The 12,285-nt window shown below is 37.6% G+C and overlaps 1 protein-coding gene across 1 annotated transcript in view; it reads left to right on the top strand.

Moving 5' to 3' along the window:
* The window catches only part of LOC117740974 (NMDA receptor synaptonuclear signaling and neuronal migration factor), a 34,758-nt gene that overhangs the window by 18,393 nt on the left and 4,080 nt on the right, over window positions 1-12,285 (top strand). Inside the window, 8 exon segments of the mRNA XM_034547665.1 lie at window positions 1,112-1,164; window positions 2,867-2,956; window positions 4,958-5,088; window positions 7,676-7,759; window positions 7,922-7,955; window positions 8,769-8,839; window positions 9,059-9,138; window positions 9,788-9,890. Of these exon segments, the coding sequence (XP_034403556.1) occupies window positions 1,112-1,164; window positions 2,867-2,956; window positions 4,958-5,088; window positions 7,676-7,759; window positions 7,922-7,955; window positions 8,769-8,839; window positions 9,059-9,138; window positions 9,788-9,890 (646 nt within the window).

The raw sequence follows: 12,285 nt of genomic DNA on the forward strand, positions 1-12,285 counted from the left end.
GGAAGTGTGGGTTGTTTACTGTCGGCAGTTGCACACCGCTGACAGATTAAGGGAGCCTATAGGTGGATGTTATTCAGTCTCAAAGCACTGGTGTGAAATTAGTTATGACACAGGCTTTGGGAAAAATGAACAAAAGTGAACCTCTTCTGTTTGACCTCCACAGTGTGGATGTACATTGGAGGCACACACTGTCCCCATGGAGGCAGGTTTTAATGGAGATGAATCAGTGAAATGCATTTTATGGAGCAGAGGCTCAGGGATTCTGCTCGATTGTTGGAGCAGCTGGTGACAGCACAGAACACAAAAGGCATCTGAGTTAGCGCCTGTTAAAACAAGTTTTCTAGATTGTAACCTTAAATTAATGGCATTCGATGACTATAATTTTTTAACATGCAGCACAATCTACAGGATCTTCCGGGCGTATTTATTTCATAAAGTCTTGCTTAACACACGCCTTAGTCACAATTCTTGGAGAACTAAATCAGAGCCTGGTCAGAAATCTGTATGTTAAGCATTTGTGGCAATAAAAAAATTGAACAAAAAAAAGATATTGGTCGATATATATCGTCATCGCTTTTTTAAGTGTCAAATCTGTTATTAGGAATATGTTGACCAGTATTGGTCCATCTCTCAAAGAACGTCTTGGCCAACTTCTACCTGTGTTGAACACACAGACAAGAGATCAACACAGAGCAACAGATGCTCCCTCATTGCCTCGCATGTAGTTCAGATGCATCAAGACCTAGAAAATACTAAAGAAGGGTTTCCCTTTTGGCTGTTGTTGCATGAATGAATCTCCTGTGCCTCAATAATCTACACTATGAAAAGGATGAGACAAGGTAGTTTGGCAATGTGGTACATTACACCCACACTGCTCCTGGGAAAAAGTATGTTCCATTCGCATTGAGGAAACAAGTATATTTACCTATAATTATCTCTCTTTTTTTAAAGCTCTTTTAGTAGAAATAGAAGTGTGACACTAAACTCTCCTCTTTGTCTTCTCTTGCTTTGTTATTTCCCACCCACCCCTCCCTCTGTCCTCCATCTCTTCTTTTCGGTTCTGCCTCTGTCCCCTGTTATCCCACTTCTGCTTTGACTTCTCTACCCACAGGAACTTCCGGAAGCATCTACGGATGGTGGGCAGCAGGAGGATGAAAGCCCAGAGTGAGTCAGCTATGTGTGTGTGGTCCATATGTTTGCTCAAATTGACTGTGATCTAGTTCACCCCACCATCATCTGTGTTCATTTTTTATGTTTTCTGGTGCGTATTCTGCATGTTTGTGTTTCACCAAACGCTGCTGTTTTATTGGGATTTGTATTGCTCTATTGCATTTCTTTGAGGATTATTATGTTCATCAGTGTTTTGTGTGTGTGTGTGTCTGTGTTGATGAGCCAGCAATATGAGTCTGTGCATGGGTAATGTATGAGTGTGTAGGTGGTCTATTCCTGTTGCATCGCTTTGAATGTTCGGAGTTGGTTTTTTGGTTTTTGTTTGGTTGGTTGTAAAGTTTGAAGACTAAATAATTTAAAAAAGCAACGCGATGATTTGGTAGAGATGGAGTGGCGAGTGTCTGTGTGAGTGTAACTGCAAATCTATAAGATAAGAAAAACGTAATCAATAGATTCCTCCTTGTTCTAGATGTGGGTCAATGGCAGTGTGAGTGGGATTTTCTTTAACACGTTTAGTATTGTTGACCTGAAATGGAAAGAGAAAATGTTGACGAACAAAGTAAGCTCAACAATAATCTGAATGGTTAAAAATGTGATTTGTGTCAAATTTAGAAGTTGTTTGAGCAGAAGTATGAAAAGGTGATAATTGCTATAACGATACAGTATATACAAATCATGGTAACATATGTTAAAGCCTTATGAACGTATTGCAAAACATATGTTTCTAGTCCAGTACTATAGGGTTATAGTGGCGATTATGTCAAGTGTAAAAAAATCATTATTTTGTGATTTTAAAAAAACAGATTTGGCAGACGAGACTGAACCCAATTAAAACCCAAATGTGTCACCCATCATAAATATTGCACCAGAGCAGATTTCTGCTCGACATTTACTGAACCCCCAAATCTTCTTGATGCTGGTTCTACCACCCTTCACGCTCCGCCTGCTGTGAGGAACAACTATTTATCTTGAAGCCAATTTCTTCTCACACCTCTGCATAGCTTTGGGTGAGAACAGATCAATCTCCAACTATAACAATGTAAACTCTAGTCAAAAATCATAGAATATGAAGGTTGTGGGATCACAAAATGGGACAAATGGTTTGTTTGATTACAATGTATTTCTAAAAACAAACCTTGAAAATGTCCGTTTGATCACGAGTGAAATTCAAATGAATGATTCGGCTAATAAAAGGGCGTTTGTAACAAATTGATGTCAGCAGCAAAATGAACAAAGAAGCAAAAGAATGATGGAGCCTTGATGGACACGGTTGATTAAACATGTCAAATACTTTCACGTAGTCTAAAGATATTGTCAGTGAACAGTGATTACTCTTCAAAGGAGAGCTGATTGTTTCAAGGCCCAGCACAAAACAAGCACAGTCCCTTTTGATCCATCGATACTGATGATGAGCAGCGGGATCCTTTACAATGATTAATATCTGATTGTGTAGCATATGTGTTTGTTTGTTTGTTTGACAGTTTGTACACACAGGCATTTGTTTGTGCAGAGGAGGGATGGCATTGTATGAACACTATTTGTGAGCTGCATTCGCCCTTTCACTTTGGTGTTTTGGGTGGTGAGTGGAGGAAAAGGCCAATTTGTCGGCTTGTTAGTGTGTGTGTGTGGCGTGTGTGTGTGTGTATGTGTGTGTGTGGCATGTGTGTGTGTGATTATTTCTCCCCACCTGCACTAGCATTCGCTGAACGTAGATCGAAGAGTTTCAGCCGTTCCTGGAGTGACCCCACCCCTGTCAAGACTGACTCTTCTCATGACCCCAGAGACAGTGAGTTAACAGACTCACGCACGCGCATCTACACGCTCACACTCACACACACACACACACACACACACACACACACACACACACACGCACACACACACACACACACACTGTTTAGGACAAAAATGGTGCAATTATAAAAAATGGAAAGAGGCTTTAACTTTGAGGTAACCAAGTCACATTTACAAATGGTGTACATTTATGTGTAATTTAAATTAAATCCTAGCATGCCCCAAGTGAAGAAAAGGTTAAAAACTGACCTTATGTTAGTTGATTTAGTTTTTAAATCAAACTACTTAAAAGCACTGATATCACCATGACTGACAGATACAAACATGTCCTCTTGTTCTCTAGTATTTATGATCTAAAAGAGCGGCAGTAAAACCTGTGAGAACATAAGAACAATCTACTGCGTGTGCCGTTATAAATTTGAACTTGAGCCACTTGAACCTGTGTGCCCTCACATCTTGACTGGCAGAATGATTACAGGTTAAATGTGCTTTATGCTCACTCAAGGCTTTTGTCATTTAATTATTCCATACACAGGTGGCTCGTATGGAGTTGAAAGTCACTTAGCGGCATTTGTGAGCTATAAAAACGGTCTGGTAATAAGCACTTTGATATACGAGTTACAGTACAGCTGGAATGAGGCCGAATCACCTGTAGTCTTCAATGAAGGTCAACCAGTCAAAAATAATGCAAAGTGCAGTACACAATATACTGACAAATGCTTCCAACCATAACAGTCTGAAGTACAACTAAGTGCTTTGTACAAGTAAGTATAAATTAGGGGGAAAGTGTTTTAATTCTTCGCTCAGGAAGACTTTACTCCACCATATTTTTACATAGACAATACATGTTTGCTGGTATATTAATGCTCTGCATGTTGTATATTGCTCCTCTAACTTCTTTCATGAATGGCCACCTGGAAGGCGGCCAAATACGACTAGCATGTACTTGAAAGTTAAAGCCACTTCTCATCAAGTACGTACACATAGACACATGTTGAATAGGACTCGTGAGTAAGGTGGCATTTCGTCATCACAGTTTCACCATTCGAGTTTCAGTAGATTAAGTAACACGCAAAAAACAAACAAATCGAAAGACATTTTCACTTAAAACACAGCATCACGCGAACAAACCGACTGTCTCTGCTGTTGACTCTGACCCTGTCCATCTGTCTCCCTATGACCGTGGGTCTTTCTTCAACTTTGTGATGCTCTCTCTTTCTGTGAGTATGTCTTCCAAAATGGAGTGTGCGTCTAAGTCCGAGTGTGTCAACTGGTACAGATGTTAACACGCGAGGAACGCGTGTCTCAATGTTTCCAAAAGGCTTTTGATTACGAGTTTCAACACACGCTGTTTGTTTGCATGTGCCGTTTGTCTATGTTGATGTCTCAGTATCTGTGGTTTTATGTTTTTTCTCCACCTCCATCTTCAGCGTTTCTGTGTTTCAGAGTGCGATGAAAGATAAATGAACTGTTGATGACAGTCTAATGGTGTGGTTGATGCCTCATTCTTCCTCTTTCCTGAGGGAAAGGTATTGTTCTCTGGAGGCGCGACATTAATCGTCAGTTTTGCTTGTCATTTTCTCCTTTTTCATACTCTCTTTGTTCACTTTCTCTTTTCAAACTGCTATTTCACCCCGGACACCTATAGTTTTTCTTCATGAAGATGGTTTACAGAACCTATTGTCAACAACAACTTGACTGATACTGGATTTTCAGGCCAATACCAACATAGATATTTGGATTTAATTTAAATAATGTCCTATAATCAGATATTGGTCAATAATTATGTTAAATTTGCTGTTGGAAATTTGAAAAAATAAACAACTATATATATATATATATATATATATATATATTAATAAGAAACTCTCTTGGACACCTCCTTCCTTCACTCCTAGATTTTCTCTTTCTGTGTCACCTTTCTCACCTCCCACGAAACACTTCTGCCGACAAGGCATTTTCTTCTCACCGGTGTAATATATTTCTCTTCTAGGTGGAGACCTGCAGGCCTCCTGTGGTACCTTGGATGAAGGGGGCCTGGATGATAATATAGACTGGGAGGAGGAGCGGGAGATGGAGAGGCTGGCCTGTGAAGGAGACGACTTTGTACCTCCCAAAATCATGGTATGAGATCAGTATCGCAAGTCAAATTTTATATTACACTTAAAGTTGGCAGTTTTACAAGATTTGTTCTTTTTAATGGTCAAAATTAAATCAGGTGAAGCCAAGATATCCTTAATGTTAGTCTTATAGCAAGTCTTTTAGTCTTATAGCAAGTCCTTTAGTCTTTTAGTCTTATAGCAAGTCTTTTAGTCTAATAGCAAGTCTTTTAGTCTTTTAGTCTTATAGCAAGTCTTTTAGTCTAATAGCAAGTCTTTTAGTCTTATAGCAAGTCTTTTAGTCTTTTAGTCTTATAGCAAGTCCTTTAGTCTTTTAGTCTTATAGCAAGTCTTTTAGTCTAATAGCAAGTCTTTTAGTCTAATAGCAAGTCCTTTAGTCTTTTAGTCTTATAGCAAGTCTTTTAGTCTTTTAGTCTTATAGCAAGTCCTTTAGTCTTTTAGTCTTATAGCAAGTGTTTTAGTCTTTTAGTCTTATAGCAAGTGTTTTAGTCTTTTAGTCTTATAGCAAGTCTTTTAGTCTTTTAGTCTTATAGCAAGTCTTTTAGTCTAATAGCAAGTCTTTTAGTCTAATAGCAAGTCTTTTAGTCTTTTAGTCTTATAGCAAGTCCTTTAGTCTTTTAGTCTTATAGCAAGTCTTTTAGTCTAATAGCAAGTCTTTTAGTCTAATAGCAAGTCCTTTAGTCTTTTAGTCTTATAGCAAGTCTTTTAGTCTTTTAGTCTTATAGCAAGTCCTTTAGTCTTTTAGTCTTATAGCAAGTGTTTTAGTCTTTTAGTCTTATAGCAAGTCTTTTAGTCTTATAGCAAGTCTTTTAGTCTTTTAGTCTTATAGCAAGTCTTTTAGTCTAATAGCAAGTCTTTTAGTCTTATAGCAAGTCTTTTAGTCTTTTAGTCTTATAGCAAGTCCTTTAGTCTTTTAGTCTTATAGCAAGTGTTTTAGTCTTTTAGTCTTATAGCAAGTCCTTTAGTCTTTTAGTCTTATAGCAAGTCTTTTAGTCTTTTAGTCTTATAGCAAGTATTTTAGTCTTTTAGTCTTATAGCAAGTCTTTTAGTCTTATAGCAAGTCTTTTAGTCTTTTAGTCTTATAGCAAGTCTTTTAGTCTAATAGCAAGTCTTTTAGTCTTATAGCAAGTCTTTTAGTCTTTTAGTCTTATAGCAAGTCTTTTAGTCTAATAGCAAGTCTTTTAGTCTTATAACAAGTCTTTTAGTCTTTTAGTCTTATAGCAAGTCCTTTAGTCTTTTAGCAAGTCTTTTAGTCTTTTAGTCTTATAGCAAGTCCTTTAGTCTAATAGCAAGTCTTTTAGTCTTTTAGTCTAATAGCAAGTCTTTTAGTCTTTTAGTCTTATAGCAAGTCTTTTAGTCTTATAGCAAGTCTTTTAGTCTTTTAGTCTTATAGCAAGTCCTTTAGTCTTTTAGTCTTATAGCAAGTCTTTTAGTCTTTTAGTCTTATAGCAAGTCTTTTAGTCTTATAGCAAGTCTTTTAGTCATTTAGTCTTATAGCAAGTCCTTTTAGTCGTTTAGTCTTATAGCAAGTCTTTTAGTCTTATAGCAAGTCCTTTAGTCTTTTAGTCTTATAGCAAGTCTTTTAGTCTTATAGCAAGTCTTTTAGTCTTTTAGTCTTATAGCAAGTCCTTTAGTCTTTTAGTCTTATAGCAAGTCTTTTAGTCTTTTAGTCTTATAGCAAGTCCTTTAGTCTTTTAGTCTTATAGCAAGTCCTTTAGTCGTTTAGTCTTATACCAAGTCTTTTAGTCTTATAGCAAGTCTTTTAGTCTTATAGCAAGTCTTTTAGTCTTTTAGTCTTATAGCAAGTCCTTTTAGTCGTTTAGTCTTATAGCAAGTCTTTTAGTCTTATAGCAAGTCTTTTAGTCGTTTAGTCTTATAGCAAGTCCTTTAGTCTTTTAGTCTTATAGCAAGTCTTTTAGTCTAATAGCAAGTCTTTTAGTCTAATAGCAAGTCCTTTAGTCGTTTAGTCTTATAGCAAGTCTTTTAGTCTTATAGCAAGTCTTTTAGTCTTATAGCAAGTCCTTTAGTCGTTTAGTCTTATAGCAAGTCTTTTAGTCTTATAGCAAGTCTTTTAGTCTTATAGCAAGTCTTTTAGTCGTTTAGTCTTATAGCAAGTCCTTTAGTCTTTTAGTCTTATAGCAAGTCTTTTAGTCGTTTAGTCTTATAGCAAGTCCTTTAGTCTTTTAGTCTTATAGCAAGTCTTTTAGTCTTATAGCAAGTCTTTTAGTCGTTTAGTCTTATAGCAAGTCCCCAAAACAGGCTCTGGATTTGTTGCAGCTAAAAATGATCACTGATAAACGCTGAACAACAAAGTGTTGGTTTAGGAAATGGTGACTTTAGGATTACACACTGATGGCAGATTTAGGTTAAAATAGCTTAATCTCTGGAAGGTAAATTACAGTATCGTAAATGCACCTAATGTATTATATACCGTCTCGCTGTGAATATTATATTGAGCTGTACGTTCCCTGCAGGCATGAGAGTGTGATAGAGTTAATCTTTTAACCCTTTCTCCACTTTTCTCCCACTCTTTCATTTCCTCACATCCCATTAACTCCACCATTCATCTCCTTCTACTGTTTCACCTTCAGCTGATCTCTTCTAAAGTCCCAAAGGCAGAGTACGTTCCCACTATAATTCGCAGGGATGACCCCTCCATCATCCCCATTCTCTACGTGAGTCAAACATTGATTGACAAGTGTGCAAACAATCCTTTGACATACAAAGCATGCACGTTGTTTCTTTAAAGGATGTTCTAGGATAAAGGCTGATTGAAATGGATATCAAAGCCTTTTGCAATCAATGATTATGTTTGATGTGAACATCTTTCTCCTCAGGACCATGAACATGCAACTTTTGATGATATTTTGGGTGAGTTAATATTCCTTTTACACCTCTTTTGTAATTATATATATTAAATGATTATAATAAATGAGAACAGTGAATAAAATGTAGAAAAAATATATAATATTTATTTAAAAATTCCGAACAGATGATAGAAATCTAACATCTGAAATTGACCATTGCAAATGATTAACAGTGGAAGTCAGTTAACTAATTAATATAACAAAATAGAGCCACATATACATTTATATCCACATTTATATGACATCTTATCTCAAAAAGCCTTCACCTTTAGTTGTAAACCTGGACTTTGTCTAAACTCTGACTCATATTGTGTGATACAAGCTAAACCGTACCTGCAATTGAATCTCTTCAGTTTAGATTTGGCTTAATTATGCATTTCATATAAAACCAGTTCAAATGCTGCAAAATTACTTTTTTTTGTATTGGTTTCTACATTCTATAAATGATCCTCTGTTGCTCAAAAGAGAAGCACTTCCAGTAAACAGACCCTGGAGCTTCTGCATTGAATAAAGCTCACAGAGTTAGTGAGAGGATCCCAATGAATAATTCATCCAGTTTAGGTTTCCATTTTACTGTCTTTCATTGGCCTGTTTTATTTTGCTGTGACATTTCCTAAGTACACAATGTTAAGTTCAAATCAAACAACATCTTACACTCGAGTCTCTACTCTTTATTATTACGCCTGTACTTGAACTCAACCTCCAAAGTATTTCTTTGTGTTCACCGTTCACATCTCTCCCTCTCTCCCTACATTCGTTCTCGGACTCTGAAGTTCACATCAATCACATCTATCGAACCCTTTTCTTTCCCCCACAGAGGAAATAGAGAAGAAGCTTACAGCTTACAGGAGAGGAAGCAAGTTCTGGAGGATGCTCATCTTTTGTCAGGTGAGGAACAAGGAGACAGAATGAAAGTGTATTTCCTGTCAAATTGTACGTTTTATTGGGGATATATGGGGTTATGTGTTCAATGCATATACAAACTACTTGAGCTATAATATGTTCAGTAACTTCCTTTGGGATCTAACCCCTCTCTCAAGATATTAATTAAGACAAAACAAATTAGCAGTTGTGATAATGTGTTTCACTCTTCTATGTGTTTCTTAGGGAGGCCCCGGTCACTTGTATTTTCTGAAGAATAAAGTGGCGACTTTTGCTAAGGTGGAAAAGGAGGAGGACATGAGCCAGTAAGTAGTAGTAGTCTCCCATCAGCTCCTAATGTTGAATACCGTGACAATTCACATGGCCCATGTTTCATAAAGCATCGATAAGTGAGATGACTGAGGTAGCTGTGAAAATAGAAGTATAAAGAGAAGTATTTTATCATTAAGATGCCTTTGCTGCTTCTTCCTTAAGGTATTTATTCCACGATAAAAAATCCTCTTGCAAATATCTCAACCAAAGGAAACTGGCACATTCCCCAATAAATCTTAAAATGATTTTAGGCCGTCAAAGGATTAAAATATTTTGAAACAAATGTGTCGTATAAATGTTCTTTATGCTATTTTCAGAATATAAATACTATTTCGGTGAGTGCTCTCCGACTTGATTTAAATCAAAGATGTTCCACTTGGAGGATTCAACACAATTTCTTATTTATGAGCACAATCTACTACTTTTGGGAGTGATGCATCCCTCCCAAAGGGACCATGTGTGAATAGGTGGTGTTTACTTGTTTCAGAGCTATCAAACATAAGTATATTATAAGAATCAGTTGCTTCAGTGCAAAAGAACAGCAGTAGTGACAAGTACCTGACTCATGCGTATCTTTTGTCAAGTTACATTTTGTGTTTTTAACTGATTGATTGTGTAACTGTAGCCTTTGTCTTTGTTCAGGTTCTGGAGGAGGCTGAGTCGCTTCATGAGTAAAGTCAACCCAGAACCCAACCTGATCCACATAATGGGATGCTATGTCCTGGGCAACCCCAACGGAGAGAAGGTACTCAGACGCTGATGCAAAAAGACACACACGTACAACTGAAACCACGAAAGCTCATCCACACCGCTCCAATTCATTCGTAACAAAGTCTCCGTTAAGTTACATGTTCAAAACTTAAATTGATGCGCCACACAAACTGATGTAATAACATAGGACGCCAAAGGTATAGTCTTTTGGTTCCCTGTCTCTTATCATTAGGGGTCACTCTCTCGTGCTCGTGGCTCTCTTTGTCCTCCCGGCTCATTTCCCTGTTTTCTGCCCACTGTTTCCAAATGCATTCTCACTGCGTCTAATATTCACCATATTAGCTTCCTGGCTGTCTCTGTTGTCTCTTATTCCACATGTGTGACTATCATCTCCCTCTGTTTGATGGTATAGCTGAAGAGCGCACATGCCGAGTGATGCTGCACAAGAACATATAATAAGACTCATAACCACACAAGTAAAAATAAAGAAATAAAAAACACAAACAAGCTGGCAGACACACACACACACACACGCACAACATAGCCAGCGGTGTTTGGCAGATATCACTGTTCCAGTGATATCTGCCAAAATGCTTTGTTATATAAAGTGGATCTCTCCCGGCTTGATGGACACTCTGCAGTCTGCAGAACAGGCTGCACATCAGGGATATTTTCACCCCAATTACAGACACATGCGGTTATCTAAACAAAGCTTGAATTCAAAACAACACAATTGGTGTTTTTGTTTTTTTCAAGGCTTAGTCCCAAGATCCCAAAGTGATATTTTCACACAGGTTGTTTGTATACTGTAGTCTTAACTCTAATACGATTTAGCGTGAACCTCTCCAGAAGAATGTGTACAGTACATACGACTTTGTAGAGATTTTACGAGCTGTGACCTTATTTTGCTTTTCATCAAACCCATTCTCCATTAGAAACAACACGGCAAAGTATGTGGACACGTACTTGTGGAACATTACACACAGGACACTCTATGCTGCTAGAAGAACGTTCACTCTTCTGTAATGTCTTTCCACACAATGTTAGAACCGGGCTGCAGGGATGTGCAGACATTTGTCCACAGGAGCATCAGTGTGGCCCAAACCATGAAAAACGACCCCGGAACAAAACATAAATAACAGTTTGTGTCCACGTACTTTTGGCCATTAAGTGTATGTTTGTGTTCACTTTCTTAATCATATAACCTCCACCCAGAGAACGTACATCGTCACCAGAACACATCACTCTATGTCCGCCTCTGTTGGCCAAAGTTTAAATAATAAGTAAGCGATGAAAAGTAAAATCGTCATGGTTAACTCATGATTAATAAAATCACTCACCAAATATCAAAAGGGGCTTGTTAAGAACAATAAAAGCTTTTTTTTTTATAATGATAGTTAATATTGTATTGTTCTGGGGTTATTTTATTGATATGTGTAATATGTATGAATGTTGCTGCTCTTTGAAAAAAACAGTTATATAACCCTGCAATGTGTAATCTGGAGCCACGCAGGACCGAAAGGAAACTTGCGACACAATATTTGAGATCTGTTATTTGCCTCCACCTCTCTTTGCACTACAGACGCTGTCTGCGTCTCCCCAACCACTCTCTCCTCCACATCTGGCATGTAGCCATCTTCTTTTATCTTTTTCAAAGGACTGCAAACCAAGAGGATTGAAAGCTTCTTTTTCTTCACCACCTCCATTTTAACATGATAAAGTGAAAAACAAAAGCTCATTTGGCCTTTGATTTCGCTATCGGGATCCCTCATGACTAAATTCTAGAGAAATCAGTGAGTTTTTAATATGCACAGCATAGTGAGAAACTGCAGAGGAGATGACTGAAAAACCTCAAATCGCTTTACAGCTCAAAGTCTTTAGGACTGCAATGAATTATTATTTTTACTATCGATTGTGACATAGTTTTTTCTTACAACGGATTGAATGATGGTTTAGTCTAAAACAAAGAATGGCAATCACATGTTCCCAGAGTCCAAAGTGATGCTGGCCCGATTATCGGCTGCGATAGCCAACATTTTCATGATTATCGAGTCAGCCATCTCTCCGTTTGTCATCATTAGAGAATCTAGTCTGCCGTGTAGTTCATACATGTCACTCATAAACCAGAGAATAGAACAGGTGCAATCTCCTTCATGATCAAAGAAAGTTTTTGTATCACGTCTACACTTCCGATCACGTAAGAGACGGAATCCAACAATCACTAATAATCGGAATCGGCCCTGAAAATAAACACATCCGATGATCCTTACTTCAAAGTGCTTTCTTTGTCCATCCAAGAGTCCAACAGCACAACGTGTTCCATCTACAATGATATAAAACGGAGAAAAACATCAATGAGAAGCTGAAACCTGGTTCATGGATGACCTGTGTGTGACATTTTCTAAGCGACTAATCAGTGCTAACTTTCA

Source organism: Cyclopterus lumpus, chromosome 12 (assembly GCF_009769545.1).
Source record: "Cyclopterus lumpus isolate fCycLum1 chromosome 12, fCycLum1.pri, whole genome shotgun sequence".
NCBI classification, from domain to species: domain Eukaryota; kingdom Metazoa; phylum Chordata; class Actinopteri; order Perciformes; family Cyclopteridae; genus Cyclopterus; species Cyclopterus lumpus.